Source organism: Penicillium bovifimosum, assembly GCF_028826915.1.
Source record: "Penicillium bovifimosum strain IBT 22155 chromosome Unknown utg000005l_segment0_segment0, whole genome shotgun sequence".
NCBI classification, from domain to species: domain Eukaryota; kingdom Fungi; phylum Ascomycota; class Eurotiomycetes; order Eurotiales; family Aspergillaceae; genus Penicillium; species Penicillium bovifimosum.
The window spans coordinates 2,473,717-2,489,191 of record NW_026622714.1 but is presented as its reverse complement, the minus strand read 5'-3'; the positions used below and the strand labels follow the sequence as shown (position 1 = coordinate 2,489,191).

General features: G+C 51.8%; 6 protein-coding genes across 6 annotated transcripts; 3 read left to right on the top strand and 3 right to left on the bottom strand.

The window, feature by feature from the left end:
* Positions 1-699: 699 nt before the first annotated feature.
* On the top strand, positions 700-2,772 carry N7515_006124 (catalase; the record flags this gene model as incomplete). Its single annotated transcript, XM_056666868.1, has 7 exons — positions 700-1,018; positions 1,073-1,131; positions 1,186-1,347; positions 1,398-1,522; positions 1,575-1,664; positions 1,724-1,991; positions 2,047-2,772. 7 exons carry the CDS (start codon positions 700-702, stop codon positions 2,770-2,772), a joined length of 1,749 nt encoding a protein of 582 aa, XP_056520464.1.
* A 1,163-nt stretch (positions 2,773-3,935) lies between these two features.
* N7515_006123 (MFS transporter) lies at positions 3,936-5,813 on the top strand (the record flags this gene model as incomplete). The annotated part of the gene is made up of 3 exons (XM_056666867.1): positions 3,936-4,289; positions 4,339-4,728; positions 4,806-5,813. 3 exons carry the CDS (start codon positions 3,936-3,938, stop codon positions 5,811-5,813), a joined length of 1,752 nt encoding a protein of 583 aa, XP_056520463.1.
* Positions 5,814-6,654: 841 nt separating this feature from the next.
* On the bottom strand, positions 6,655-8,268 carry N7515_006122 (uncharacterized protein; the record flags this gene model as incomplete). Its single annotated transcript, XM_056666866.1, has 1 exon — positions 6,655-8,268. The coding sequence occupies one exon, from the start codon at positions 8,266-8,268 to the stop codon at positions 6,655-6,657; it is 1,614 nt and encodes a 537-aa protein (XP_056520462.1).
* Positions 8,269-10,290: 2,022 nt separating this feature from the next.
* Positions 10,291-10,542, top strand: N7515_006121 (uncharacterized protein; the record flags this gene model as incomplete). The annotated part of the gene is made up of 1 exon (XM_056666865.1): positions 10,291-10,542. The coding sequence occupies one exon, from the start codon at positions 10,291-10,293 to the stop codon at positions 10,540-10,542; it is 252 nt and encodes an 83-aa protein (XP_056520461.1).
* A 924-nt stretch (positions 10,543-11,466) lies between these two features.
* N7515_006120 (putative acid phosphatase) lies at positions 11,467-12,817 on the bottom strand (the record flags this gene model as incomplete). Its single annotated transcript, XM_056666864.1, has 3 exons — positions 11,467-11,505; positions 11,560-12,582; positions 12,635-12,817. The coding sequence occupies 3 exons, from the start codon at positions 12,815-12,817 to the stop codon at positions 11,467-11,469; spliced, it is 1,245 nt and encodes a 414-aa protein (XP_056520460.1).
* Positions 12,818-13,911: 1,094 nt separating this feature from the next.
* Positions 13,912-15,365, bottom strand: N7515_006119 (putative ribosome associated DnaJ chaperone Zuotin; the record flags this gene model as incomplete). The annotated part of the gene is made up of 3 exons (XM_056666863.1): positions 13,912-14,958; positions 15,011-15,151; positions 15,213-15,365. The coding sequence occupies 3 exons, from the start codon at positions 15,363-15,365 to the stop codon at positions 13,912-13,914; spliced, it is 1,341 nt and encodes a 446-aa protein (XP_056520459.1).
* Between the last annotated feature and the right edge of the window lie 110 nt (positions 15,366-15,475).

Below are 15,475 nucleotides of genomic sequence, written 5' to 3'. Positions count from 1 at the left end.
AGGATTCATAGATGCATGTTTTATGCAGAACTTTCTGATGGGATATTTTGTCCTCAGAATGGGCTGAGCTGGAGAAAGCTCAGAAACCTTGGAAACTTTCCAACCTTCCAGGAAAATGGTATGAGTTTATGTCATCATGACAGTGACCTTCTGTTCAGCTAAACACGTTCACTGGTGGGAACTGCTTTTCTACTGTGTAGAGTCTAGACTGCAGCTCTTTGCAAAGGAGATTGCTCCACTCATCTCACAGAGGGTCTCGTAATCGACTAAGAAGTTAGAACTCCCGGAGTCCCGACTCCCGATATTGAGGCTATCCAACTCCCTCGGCATCTACCAAACTTCAACGGTCCAACCTTCTCCTATTAGAGGATGTTATTTCTCTTGATCTGTAATTTCTCCTATACAATTGGTCCAAACCATGCACATAATTTGCTGCGAAAGCCATTGGTGATGTGAGAATGACGAGAAATATGGTCACCCTGGGTTCTGGACCCTATGCCTACTTCCAGTTTATTTAACCTGGAAACAATGCACAAATTTCAAGTTTTCGTTGGCTCTTGTCCAAGTCTCGGCGCATAACAAACATTTTGTTGCTTCGAGGAGCAACTTAAAAGCCATAGCATCTCCCATCAATTCCCCAGAATCTACCACTCCCATACTCTTGTGATATCAAACATAGTTTATACAAATCATTTCATCATGGCTGCTCACCCACTGCAAGCTCTAGGGGAGGCAGTTGGCTCTGTGGGGATCGACCCAAGGGCTATGCAGCTGTCCTCACTCTTCCAAGGAGCCAACGATGGCCCTGCGAGAACAGCTGCAAAAATAACCGGTGTGCAAGGCGCTGGCAAAAGGGTGGATGATGGTCCATACTTCACAAGCAACGAAGGCATTCCCTTCCCAGATGGAGCACACAGCAAGACTGTCGGAGGCATCCCTGTGGCTTCTGATATTCACCTATTCCAGAAACAGCAGCACTTCAACCGTTCCAAGAATCTGGAGAGAATGGTTCATCCTTGTAAGCCAACTGTGGATAATACCTCAGACTCACTCGTGTCTGACCTTCTTCCAGGTGGCAGTGGAGCATTCGGGTATTTCGAGGTCACTAAAGATGTTACTCCGTATTGCAAGGTTGGTTTCGAGTGACCTATGCCAGTGCCAAAACAATTCTGATCAAAGTACCAGGCCGACTTTCTGAAAAGCGTTGGCCTCAGAACTCCCGTGTTCACACGTTTCTCAACAGTCACCTTGGGTCGCGAGTTTCCCGATCTGGCTAGAAACCCTCGTGGATTTGCCGTCAAGTTCTACACAGGAGAGGGCAACTATGATATCGTTGGCTTGAACTTCGTACGTGTCTCTGTTCTTTCTCGTTAGGCTCAGCTGCTGATTCTTTCAAGCCTGTGTTCTTTTGCCGCGATCCCATCCAGGGGCCGGATGTGATCCGCTCTCAGTACCGCAACCCGCAGAACTTCTTGCTTGACCACAATTCTCTGTTCGATCTCCTTGCCCACACGCCAGAGGGGTAAGAAGCACGCTCGAAAGCAGATCAAACAAGGATTCTAACGCGCGTATAGTAACCATGCAGGAATGATGTTCTTCAGTGACCATGGTACTCCCCAGGGATGGAGACATAACCACGGATACGGATGCCATACCTTTAAATGGTGCGGGCCTTGCGCAAATACCTTTCCCATCAAAGCACTGCTGACATGCCTCGTAACAGGGTCAACAAGAATGGCGAGTTCGTGTATATCAAATACCACTTCCTCGCCAACCATGGCCAGAAACAGTTCACTGCCGACGAAGCAATGAGACTCAGCGGTGAAGATCCTGATTACTCAAAGCGTGACCTCTGGAAGGCCATTGAGAACGGCGAAGAGATTACCTGGACTGCACATGTCCAGATCATGCAGCCGGATGAAGCTGATGCTGATAAGCTTGGCTTCGACCCCTTCGACGTCACCAAGGTGTGGCCAAAGAATAAGTTCCCGGTAAGATCTTTAGCCCTAACTAGTCATTTCATTTGCTGATAGAGGTGTTGTTCAGTTGCACGAATTCGGCAAGCTGGTGTTGAACCGTAACCCTGAGAACTTCCACAGAGACGTGGAGCAAGCTGCGTTTTCCCCGGGCAGCATGGTCCCGGGAATCGAAGACAGCCCAGACCCTCTCCTTCAGTTCCGTACCTTCTTCTACCGTGATGCCCAACTCCACCGTATTGGAGTCAATTGGCATCAAGTGCCCGTGAATTGCCCATTCATGGCCTCTTCATACTCCTCCTTGAACTTCGACGGCCAAATGAGAGCAGACGCAAACCACGCCGGCAACCCGCAGTATGCACCAAACAGCTTCGTGAACAAGTTCCGTCCTGATGCCGCCGAAGCTCCGTACCAGGTTGCCGATAATACGGTGAGCCGTAAGTCGCACTTCTGGCACGAAGGCAGCCCCACCGAGTACGAGCAGCCTCGCATGCTGTATGAGAAGGTGATGGACAGCAAGGCCCGAAGCCATCTCCACGCGAATACCGCCGCTGCATTGAAGAAAGTGGACTACCCCCAGATCCAGGTGAAATACCTGGCACAGCTATTCCGAGTGTCCCCTCAGTATGCCAAGGGTGTGTTCGAGCTGTTGCCGAAGCCATCGTTTACTTTCGACGAGGTGGAAAAGACTTCGAAGGAGGCTGAGAAGATGGGCAAGGAGCAGAAATTCTGTCCCAGTGCGAAGACGGATAAGTTGGTTGGGAAGTGTCCGGTGGGAAAGGTCTACAATTCTTAGGCTTGGGGATGTCTTAATAATGTTAGCAGGTATCGTACCAAATTGCCATCATTTTTTCTATTGAAACATTTCACAAGCAGTAAACAGCGTAGCGCTTGGTTATTCGGACTGGAATCTAATCGAATAGCCGAATTGAAACACTGAAGGATAAGCTCTTCTTGCATGGCAGCATGAGCAGGTATACGATGGATCCATCGACGGTGATAGACCATCTTCGGCTTCCAGGATTTGTCGAGTCGTCAATGACTTAGCAAAGGCCCATTGAGATAGATCTGATGCATCGTGAACTTGATCTGTATGTAGTACGGAGTCAACAGGAGCAGGTGGAGCCGGGAAAAGCTTAGCGAACGAACCAACGACTCCACGAGGAACAACCAGCCAATCACAAGCTGTCGAGGGGTCTATGCCCCACGTGACAGCAGTCGGCACCCAATCTTGAATCCACTGTAGCTACGGAGTTAGTCACGGAGTTAAGTGACGGAGAGTCTTCTCTTTCCTCCTTTCTCTTCCCTCTCTTCTCTCTAGGTCCTTGTCAATAGCAATGGGATGAGACAATACTTTTCTCCCTGTGTATCTCCCATACTGATCCCGGTACCGGGTAGACAAACACATCAGATTCCGGGATAGCCCTGGACCAAGATCCCGATACGGCAGGTACCAGTGTCGATCGCGATTGGCACGTGACCGTTGTGCCGAGAACCCGTTCCGTGACTCCTCAGGGCTGCAACCGGAGCCACTTTTGTTCCATTCGAATCGTCTGAATGGACAAAAAGGAGACGGCCCATGCCGCCATATTCAAATTGATTCGTGTCAAAGAGCGCAGATGGGGTCTGGCCAGAGGTGGCCAGAGGTGGCCAGGAGGAGCCCAAGTGGCCTTGGGAGCAGCAGGCTGGCAGCAGCCAATGGCTATGCTTGAATGAATTGCTCATGGGACAGTTGGCGGTGATAAGAATACGCTTTGTCGTTAACGATTGCCGTTCTCGTTGAAAATGTTAATAAACAGGTTCCCCACTTTGGAAGCTTGATTTTTCTTCTTGACCCAGTCTTTCGTACCTGGCGTACCTGAGTTGGTTTTGTATATAGCAAATCCAATTTCCATGCTCGGATAATTATTTTGGTTCTGCTTGTCGTCTGGTTCGACGGGATCATAGACATTGATCATCATGTCGGAACATAAAGAGACTGGTCTGTCCGGGTCACAGTCGATGTCGACATCCAGTTCGGACTCCGAGTCTGATCGATCCCAGAGCTTGGCTGGTACGGGGACAAGACTCAGATCTTCGTCGAATCCAGGACTGCATCAGTTGGATCGGGTTTATTCGGGACGACACATGAATGACCAGTCAGTATACCACAGCGATGGCGAACATAAGGATGCTGCCACACCCGTCCAAGAAGTGAGAGATGGGACTGTGAATGAGCGCGACCTGGATCTGGAGAATGCAGGTCCTTCACGACCTGAGTTGGAGAAAACCCGGACGGGCAAGTCGAATCGGTCTCATGCCGATCCGAAATTGGTAGGCCCTTGTCTTCTAGCTCTAGTGCTCGAGTACTGACTAGGAACAGGTAACATGGGATGGTCCAGACGACCCTGAGAATCCAAAGAACTGGAGTTACAAGAAGAAATGGGCGGCCGTTATCACCGTGTCATTGTTCACATTCATCTCACCCGTCTCTTCTTCAATGGTTGCACCGGCATTAAAGGAGCTCGCAGCTGATTTGCACGTCACCGATCAGGTTGTCTCGCAACTTATGCTTTCAGTCTTCGTTCTAGCCTATGCAGTAGGTCCGTTATTCCTCGGACCATTATCAGAGGTCTACGGGCGAACCATCGTCCTGCAACTTGCCAACCTCTTTTTCCTGGTCTTCAACATTGGATGCGCCGTTTCTCAAACTAAAGTCCAATTGATCGTCTGCCGATTCTTCTCTGGACTAGGAGGCAGTGCCCCACTCGCAGTAAGCTTAGCCAAGCCCTAAAACCGATCTATCAAAGTAGAAAAGAAGAAACCTATATCTAACCAACCGACATCCAGATCGGCGGCGGCGTCCTATCAGACTGTTTCCGCCCCGAAGAGCGCGGCAAAGGAATCGCAATCTACAGTCTGGCCCCCCTCCTCGGTCCAGCCATGGGCCCAATCGCCGGCGGCTTCATAGCAGAACACACAAGCTGGCGCTGGGTCTTCTACTCCACCTCCATCGCCGACGCCCTAATCCAAGCAATGGGCCTCTTATTCCTCCGCGAAAGCTACGGCCCCGTCCTCCTGCGCGCACGCGCCGCACGCCTACGAAAAGAAACCAACGACGAAACCTACCAAACCGAAACCGAACGCCAAAACAGAACCCTACCGCAAGTCATCCGCAGCGCACTAGTCCGCCCCTTCCGCCTCCTCTTCACCCAACCAATCGTGCAAGCCCTCGCCCTCTTCATGGCCTACATCTACGGCATAATGTACCTCGTCCTCTCGACCTTCCCAACCCTCTGGACCAGCGCAGCCTACTACAACGAATCAACCGGCATAGGCGGACTCAACTACATCTCCCTAGGTCTGGGCTTCTTCCTCGGCAGCCAGATCTGCGCCCCGCTAAACGACCGCATCTACCGCCGTCTCAAAGCGCGCAACGGCGGCGTCGGAAAACCCGAGTTCCGTGTCCCGCTGCTCTTCGTCGGTGCCTTTCTCATTCCCTCGGGTCTATTTATCTACGGCTGGACGGCCCAGTATCGGGTTCATTGGATTGCGCCGAATATCGGTGCCGTGCTCTTTGGCGCGGGCAATATCGTCGCTTTCCAGTGTATTCAGACGTATATGGTTGATACGTACGCGCGGTATGCGGCGAGTGCGCTTGCGGCGGGGTCGTTCCTGAGATCGCTGGCTGGTTTCGGGTTCCCGCTTTTCGCCCCGTATATGTATTCGGCGCTGGGGTATGGGTGGGGGAATAGTGTACTGGCGTTTGTGGCTGTGGTGATTGGGGCTTTGGCGCCGGTGTTGATGTGGAGGTTTGGGGAGACGTTGAGGAAGAAGAGTACTTATGCGGCGGGATAGTACTACAGGTGTCGGGCTATTTTGTATAGACGTACAGTGTAGAGACATTTGATCCTAATAAATAATCTGAAAATATTACGGTACAAATTAAGAAGCTTTGGCGAAGACTTGTGCATGCTTCGGCATGTGTGTATGTGTTATGAATTAGACCTCGACCTCGGCTACTGCGGTCTCAGGCGCATTAGAAATATCGTGTTTAGAATTGGCTTTCTTTCTTTTGACCCCTGGATTGATTGAAATACAGTAATACTTCTATGCAGGTATTTCATATTCAATCACATGCTGACTAGGGTCTTCCCGGTTGGAAATGCGTGTCTAGACTGCTCTCTGGTTCTATCGATCGTCTGTGATCGACAGGGGTTGTTGAGTTCCTAACTGGTATGGAGACAATAAATGGGGATGTGGATGTAGCGCTATGGAGCCTATGGTTGATATTGTACTCCGTAGGTTAAGTAGGGCTTTTTGGAGGATGTCAGGATGGAATATTACCAAGGCTGACTCCAGGGCTACAGGGCAACAGGGCTGACATGATAGCGCCCAGCGTGAAAGGAATTATTCCATGCTCAACCGTGCAGATTACAATCTATGTGAGGAGAGAGAGATATGTGAGTCAAAATATTTATTTATCAATGGAGAATATAGTTAGAGAAAAAGAAAAAGAAAGGAGAGTCAGACAGACTATTGACATACTAGTCTGCCTGCTTTCGGACCGGGGGGGGGGGGTATAGAGAATCTATGGTCACATAATATATGAGATCCGAGACAAAACATTATATCCGATTCGCACCGCGAACACAACTCAGTCGACATCAATTGAGAATCACCAATGGCACGAGACAATTTAGTCAGAGTGCTTGGTCTCACTGCCGCTGCCGCTGCTCATAGCCTTCTCAGCCTTCTCGGCCTGAACTGCCATCTGGTGGTCAGGAGCCTCCAGACCGAGCTCGTTCTGCATCTGTGTGATCTGGGCAACGGTGAGCTTGGGCAGCTCCTGGGCAACCTTGTAGGGCCATTTCTTCTCAACGTGGGCCTTGGCGAAGATAATGTCCACCTCCTCGAGGTCACGGCCGGCGGTCTCACAGTAGAAGAACCAGGCGAAGGGAATGGCGACGAAGTTGACCAGCGCGAAGAACAGGTAGATACCCCAGTCGGACTGGTTAGAGAAGACGGGGGTGAACATGACGACGGCGAAGTTGGTGATCCAGTTGGTGCAGGTGGAAGCGGAGGCGGCCTTGGTACGGGTGCGGAGGGGGTTGATCTCGGGAGGGTAGATCCAGGGGAGAGGCAGCGTAGTAAAGGCGAAGAAGATGATGAACAAGAAGATACCGACGACGGCACCCTTGGAGTTCTGTTCGTTCGACTTGATGAGGCAGCCCATGGTGATGATGAAACTGAGACCCTGGCCGAGGAAGCCGATCAAGAACAGGTTGCGACGACCGACCTTCTCAATCATGAAGAAGGAGGGGATGGTGGAGAGGGCGTAGACGGTAGCGAAGACACCACCCAGAACGAGGGGAAGCTTGCCAGTCATGTGCAAGTTCTGCTGGAACAGCAGGGTGGAGTAGTAAATGGCAGCGTTGCAACCAGTGAACTGCTGGAAGAACTGACCAGAGCATCCAATCATGAGACGCTGGAAGTTCTGGGTCTTACCTCCAGTGAACAGGATCTTCCAGCTGCTGTTAGCCTCGATGCCCTGAAGGGCGTTGAGATCAGCTTTCATCAGGTTGTAATCCTCGAGTACATCCTCGGCATCGACAGCACTGCCGTTGAGTGAAGCCAGAACCTCAAGGGCCTCCTGGTCATGACCCTGCATGACGAACCAACGAGGAGATTCGGGCAACATAAGTCCACCAACGGTGACAGCGATGGCGAAGACGATCTGGAAGGCGACGGGGAACCGCCACTGGACGGAGCTGTCGACGTAGGAAAGACCGAAATCGAGCCAGTAGGCAATGAAGGTACCGACGGCAATAATGGCACCCTCGAAGCAGACGAGGAAACCACGGTTGTGAGCCTTGGAACATTCAGACTGCCACACGGGGATGGTAGCAGTGTCCATGCCGTTTCCAAGACCGGAGATAACACGTCCAACGACGAACTGACCGAGACCCCAGTGAGGACCGAAGGCAGCAGTGGAAATGACAGTGCCGAGAATCATGAGGAGACCGCCGGCGACGAGAAGGGGGGTGCGGCCAATTTTCTGGCCCCAAACGAGAGTGAAGATAGCACCGAAGAAGCATCCGAGTTCGTAACAGGCTGTGACGGCACCACGCAGGACGGCGACGTGCTCGGAGTCACCGTAGAGAGGCGGGAACTCCTTAGTGAACTGGTCGCCGGAGATGATACCGGACATCAGACCCTGATCATAACCAAAGAGTGAGAATCCAACAACGGAGGTGAAGGTAATGGCGAGATGGAGCTTCTTGCCCCTCAGGCCGGAGGTTGTGGTCCACATGATGAAGGTCCTCTATGAGATGAAGAGAGGATAGGTCCAAAGCAACATGGAGAAGAAAGAAGAGAAAGCTCAGACACCTGGGGGATGTGCCTGTACCTTATATGCATTCGCATGTTTAGGGGCCCCATGTTTGCTTAGCATGTGCCAAGAGGGAGTGGAAACTTTGGCGTGACATCGGCGGCGCTGGGTACAATGTTGTAGAGGCAAGTCGCGCGACCCGCCGTGGGGGCCGAGTTCGACCCCGGCGGCCAACAAGGGACGAGGGGCTGCCCGATATTAGTGGAGTTGCGGGGATGAGACAAGCTCAACTCTCGTGGGTTTCGCCAAGTACCATGCGGCTCGGGAGACTTGGCCGTGGACCAATATCTGCCAACAGGAAATCACAAAGGTTTGCGGTGATATACCTCTCGAGACGTAGGAGGCTTTCCTCTATGTCTTCATTGTTGATGGGTTTTGTGAAGAGTGGATAAGGCTAATCCCTGAATGGCTTGAGGCGTCGACAGGCATCGATTAGTCTGGCTGGAACAGGAATCTTATCCGACCCTCCATTTTCTTTCTTTTTGTTTTTATTTCTGTTTTAATATTACTTTCCGTTTATTATTAATGGTTTTATTTGTTTTATTGTTTTAATTTCTTTTTTTACTCCACGGGGTATAGAAAGAGTGGGAGGTTTTGGGTGAAGTGGGTCAGGGCCCCAGGGGCCGTGGTTTTTCCTTTCAAGTTAATCTGATTCATTGACTTCATTGGTCAGCCAGAATTGGGTTAAGCCCGTTCCATTTCTTCTTTGGCGAACTTCGGGGACTGACTGGTCAACCCGAAATCTGACCTACTCACGATCTCTCGTTACAGTTTCCTTTTTCTCTCTTTCACCTACCCCGACGTTCGCCCTATCCGAAGCTCGGTTATGTAGCGGTTTAGCCGTACTCCGTACATTAATTTCCCGGGGTGGTGTTGGGATACCGTCCTGAGCAATGATCGACGGACTCCGGCGTTTATTGCGAGGTCTGCGGGATTGGAACACTCGATTGAGAGACGCATATGCTGGAGGTAGGTCGAGGCGTCCAGATGCCTACAAAAGTTCCAAGGCGTCCACGGGTGCCCGTTTCCTGCGCTTACTGCGTCCAGGATCATTTGAACCTTGAAGCATATCCATGTCGATATTGGCTTTAGAGTTCTTAGCCCTATGCTCACAGTCGCGATAATTTACCTGGAGGATTTAATCTTCCGAACCGAGGGTTCGGACAAGACAAGTCCGTGGGCACAACTGAGACGTTTAACCACTTGGCGAAGTCGAAAAAAATCCAACACAGACAGAAGTAGAAAAAGACAGCAGTGGGTCCCTCCGCGAAACGACTTCCATAGTCAGGAATGATCATCTCTTTAAGTGCAAATTTGAATTTGGACGCTTCCTTCGCACGCGTATTTGCTTACCGTCACTTGGCTTTAACCAAGTCTTTCCAAGAAATTTCCCCAAACTCTCCTATCAACAAGCAATGACAAGGCGACCTCCGCCACGGAGTTCATTACTTGGCCACTTGGCCACCACTTGGCCACCACTTGGCCAAACCATGATGGACGTTCACCAGATGTGAGATGAGATCGCGAAAATAGGGGGCCCACATCCGTCGCACGACCCCGGGTAAACAATTTAAAAACCCAGACGGATACGGAATAGCGTTATAGCACCCTACCGTCTTGAATCCTCGTAAAATCCTTTCTCCTTGGCGACAGCCGTCGTGCGGGCGTTGTCGGACATACGCGAAACGCGAGTTCGGCTCTCGTAATGAACTCGAGCAACTGCGTCTGGATTCACAGCATGTGGAACTGCGCAGGTACTTACTACTAACATGTACCATCCATAACTAGATTAAACCTTCCTCCCATTGGACGAATAATGTTCCGTATGTTAGACATCGTAGATTACCTGCGTCGCAGGATTAGTTTGCTGCAAATTAACGCTATCACGAGCCAATTACTCCCAACTTTCCCCACTGGGAAAAGGCACACGCGCTTTTGGCGGTAATGGCTTCGGAAGTGTACTCCGTACGTTCTCCGTATAGACAAGGGTTGGTCTTGGAGTTCTGTGCCCGACACAATAGCCGACAACCCCTGCGAAGGAGCCTGCTCGCTATACATTCCGTTATTGCTAGCACAGACGGCGACGGGCACGGCTTGCAGATCTTCAACGGCAAGGCCGTCAAAGCGGAAGCCACAGGATCAAAGCGGCAGCCACTGGACGTCATGTTAGAGCCTGGCCGCCTGGCGTTGCCGTGAGTGGCGCTCTGGAAGTCCGTCTTGGCGTTCCCCTCGAGTTCCTCGTGGAATCCTCGGGGAATATTTTTCCGTATGGGCATGGTTGAAACCTTGGGTCATGGCGCCATGTGGCGAGGGGCTGAATCCTATTCCTATGTCTGGCACGATGCGGCCCGGAAGGTTAAATAGGAGTCAGCTTTTCTCTGCGCTGCTTGGGTTGTTCTAGTATTTGTTAGGGTGATCTGGCGGACAAAAGGTGTCGTTATTGCGGAGATATCATGAGACGTGTGGGGAAGGTTGTATCACTGATGCTGTGGACTGTTGCGCGATAGGGCTGAGTTTGACAGGCTTCGGGCTAGTTATGTTTCAATGCTACTCCCCGCCGTACATATTTCCACAGTTACTACCACTTAGGTTACAACCTTCCAGGTTACCTACCTGCCTAGATACATGCATTGTACTTAAGCGAACTAATTATCGAGTCTGACTACTAAGGTAGGTACCTATCTCGTGCCTACCTGTGGAGGTTGAGATTGCTAGAAGCTCCTGCTACCTACCTATGGTACTTGGTGTAGTGTGCTTGACGCTCTATAGAGACCTTCGCGGATGGAATGGACTCCTTCTACGTGAGCGATCTTTGATTCAGATACATCATCCTTGATGGAAGGTTGAGAAACCCAGTCGAGCGATATATATTCAAAATTGTGGGGTATAGTATCTCGGTGACCATCGTGGCCAGTGCTCATCGACAAGGCAGGCTGTATATACACCGAGGAAACGGAAAACAGCATTTATCCATAATGATGGATTTAAAATGATCGCAGAACCTCCTTTTGAACAAACCAGATATCCAAACGGCCCTCGAGCGAGCTTTGACAAGGACACATTTGCGGGCTCATAGCTGAAGCATTAGCCACAGTGCAACAACCACATGGGTTACCAGTCTCACTGGCCAGTAACACCAGACTCTTTCTCGCCGTGCTTCTATTCATCTATTAGTATCAGGTCACCAGGAAGAGAAGAGCGAGATATTCATACCAGAGTACGGTGGTACTTGATACCAACGTTGTTTCCAGACACCGCGTCATACGGCACAGGGCTTGTGTAGTTGTAGGTAGGCTTGAGACCGTCCCACGTCTTCTTCACAATATCAACAATTCCATGACCAGCAGAGCAAGCGCCCTCGGTAGCAGGGACCGGCCACACGGGGCTGAACTCCGAAAGATCACCACTGGAGAGTGGACCAGGATAAGTCTGGTTAATAAAGACGTTGTCAAGATCAACCTCCCAGTTGACGTAGCCGGTCTTATCCGCAACGAGTTTTAGCAGGTTGGCGCCGCAGTCCCATCGGCCGAGCGAGGGAAGGCCCCAGTTGGCGGACAAAGAGGCGATGATTGAATAGTGGGTGTAGAAGGTATCATCGCTGGTACCCTTTAGGTGCTTGGGGACAGCACCACCAAGCAAGTAACTATAGACCCGGTTAGGGCGGGTATAGTTGCCCGCCTCGTCGAAGGTCACAAGCACCAAGGTGTCTTTGGTGAAGTACTTGTTCTCCAGCAAGGGAGACAAGAAGCGGTCCACCCAGCTACCGGCCACGTGGATGTCGCTGTCGTGGGCATCGTTGGTCATGTTCGGGGTGATGAACATGTGCTGGGGCAAGCGCTGGTGCTCCAGATCCTCGTAGAAGGTGGTGAAATTCTTAATTTGGCGCGGGCGCACGGCGTCATTTGTGACCGAATCGTACAGAATCAGCGGGTTGTGCTTGCGCACATACTGATTCGGGCCGCTCTGCGGGTATCGCTCGCCCAGGTAGCCAGCATATGGCATGTCCTCTTGATACTCGCCCCAGGCGATGTGTTTGGTGTCGAACAGATCCGCGATGGTTGAGACATTGGCGGGGACTCTGTTGTAATCATCATCGTCCATGCCAAAGGCATCACCGCCAGCGGACATGCAGTAGTTCGGCTCCGAGGGGTGGGTGACAGCGAAGTAGTTGTTCAAGAGGATACCTTCCTTGGCCAGCTTGGACATGCTGGAGTCCGCAGCAGTGGTTTCAAAGTCCTGCAAAGGGATGAGCACGTGGTCATTGTCGTGTATGCAAGGGGTGACTCACGGTGTTCTCGAGCCAGATATTTACAAACCGGTTGAAGGCCAGACCCTTGACATTAGATACAGGCGAGTAGGGCAGGACCTTCGCCCGTGCAGCATCAATCTCCGCCTGAGTTGGTTTCTGATCAGAAGCGTTGGCCAGGGCCAGAGTCCCGATCAACGCGAGAAGAGTCTGCTTGGTGAACATTTCCAAGGTCGCGGGGATATGTAGCTGCGATGAGAAAGGGAATTAATGAGCAGATCAGGCGATGCACACCTGATCTTATATACTGTGTACTGGAGCTGTGAGGGGCGTGACATTCCCCTCACCGGCTGGTAGGCCGATCAGCAAGGCGGCCAAATCCGCCCGGGCATACACAGTATGTAGCTTCAGGGCTGCATTCCTGTTACTACCACGTTGGGATCGCGGGGATTGAGCGTATCTTGCAGGCTTTTTGTCCGACGGAGTCAGTCGGTAGTTGAGTTACACTGAGATGGATTAGACTCGCAGCCATGATGTGTTTAATTGGACGGATACCGGTTGGTGGGGAACTTTGGGCGGGGTAATTCCATGGGGGCCCTTTACTTTCCTGCACGTTCTTGCCCGCCAAGCCCTAACTGGCTACACATTGAAGAAGTGCCTGACGGACTCTGACCACACAACTTGTCGCTTTCGCCATTGTGCTTGGCTCAGTGGTGTAGGTGCAATTATGTGATATATTAGAGGTGGATTTCAGGTACACCGAATTTTACTTTGAGAAGCTGCTCGGCACATTCGCAAGCCAAGTCTCCCAAGAGTTTTCCGAGGCTAATCACTGGAATAAGCATTCAGCATACACGGGGCTGAGGTGCGTAGGGACCAGGGCACCGGTATGATGCTAAGGTATTTAGCCGGCATGCCCGGGCATGGTACTGCTGTATATAAGTTGAGAATGCCACCGGTGGTCTCCCGACAATCTCAGGACATCTGCGATTCAGTTTGGCTCTTTGGGCCCGTTCTGAAGCGCCTTACCAGGAGACATTCTGGCCTAGACCACTTCAATATCTACAGGTTCCATTACGCGTGTCATATACCCTTGGGTCCCGTGGACTAAGCCAGGTGGTATCTGTCAGTTCGTTGAATTCTGGATTGTCCTTGGAGTTGACTTTTGGTTACCTCAGAAGCTCTACCAGTCCAGCACCCGATTGTGTCTATGCCTTAGGATAAACAAGAGTCATGCATTTTTTCTACTCTATGTGGCGTAAATAGTCATGATCAAGGCAGCCTATACTACCCTTCATCTATCTCGTAGACAAGGCGACCTAAGCGAAGACCTTGGTCTCGCCGGCCTTGAGCTTGCCAGCATCGACAAGGCGCTGAGCCTCACCAGTCCAAGCAGACTTAACGGCAGCACCGTCAGTACCGGCAATGGTAAGCTTCTCAGCCAGCACGGCGAGCTCGTCAACGTCGATCTTGCCCATGATGAGGTCGACATCACTGAGGACATTGTCGATCTCGGTGGCGGAGGCATCACCGCCGGCGGCGAAGTAGTTAACCTCCTTGACGGATCCCTTGAGGATACGCTTGTTCTTCTTGGCAGCGTTCTTAGCGGCCTCCTTGGCCTTCTTGCTCTTCTCGCGCTCAGCCTTGGCGGCCTCCTCAGCCTCCTTCTTGCGCTTCTCCTCGTCGGCCTTAGCCTTCTCCTTCTCCTCCTTCTGGCGACGGATCTCCTCCTCCTTGGCAAGACGCTTAGCATCCTTGCCAGCACGGGCCTGCTGGCGGAACTTCTTGATACGCTCATCGGAGGAGAGACACTCGTCAACGAGCTCACGCAGACGGACGGTATCCTCGGTCTTGCGCTTGCGACGAGCGTTGGCGTTCTTCTTTTCGACGTGACGCTTCTGGTCACGGCTCTCTCCATCATCGGGAACGTCCTCATCGAGGTACTCGAAAGTCCTCCAGCTGTCGAAGTTGTACCAGAAGTTGTAGAAAGTCTCGACGTGCTCCTGGGTGCTGTTCTCGTCTCCGAGTTCGGGGACGGGCTGCTTGTTGGAGAAGCGACCCTCGGCGACGAAAACGGGGTGCCAGGCCTTGTAGAACTTGCTGCCGCTGAGCTTCTTGGTGGGGGGCTCAACCTCGGCGTTCTCATCGACGGAATCGAACTGGCGGCGGCGAGTAGGGTCCAAAAGAAGGTCGGTGGCCTTCTGGATACACTTGAAGAAACTGTCGTTCTCGTCGCTCTTGCCCTGAGCGGCCTTCTTATCGGGGTGGTGACGCAGAACCTTCTTGCGGTGGGCCCGCTTGATCTGCTCGGGAGTAGCGCGGTAGCGGTACTTGCTCAGACCGAGAACGGCGTAGTGATCTTGGCTCTGTTGAGGGTCAGAATGGAGTAAAAAGGAAGATGGGTATTAGATAACTGACCTTCCAGTCCTTGGCCTCACGGGCAAGCATCATAGGGTCCTCATCCTCGGAGATATCATCATCTTCCTCAGTCTCAGTCTTCTTGACGTTGTTCTGAGCCTGGAGGCGCTCATCCTCGGAGAAAGTGCGGTTGTGGCGGGACTGTGGGAGTGTTAGTTCCGAGGAAATGAAGAATAGACAAAAATCCTTTGGTGAAACCTACTCGGCGAGCGTGAGCGAGGAAGTGCGGGCCAACGGGCTCCACGTTACGCTTGGTGGCACCGGAGAGAGATCCCAAAATCTTGAAGTCCTTCTCACTAGTCCAGCCCTGAGGCAAGGAAGGGAGGGAAATGTCGACAACTTGAGCAGTAGCCATTGTATATGATGTTGGTGAAGATACCAAGTTGTGTGTGGAGAGCGTTTGGTCCCGCGATGGATTTTTTTGCCTGCCGGTTTTTTTCTGCCCCGAATACCCGCCTCATCGGC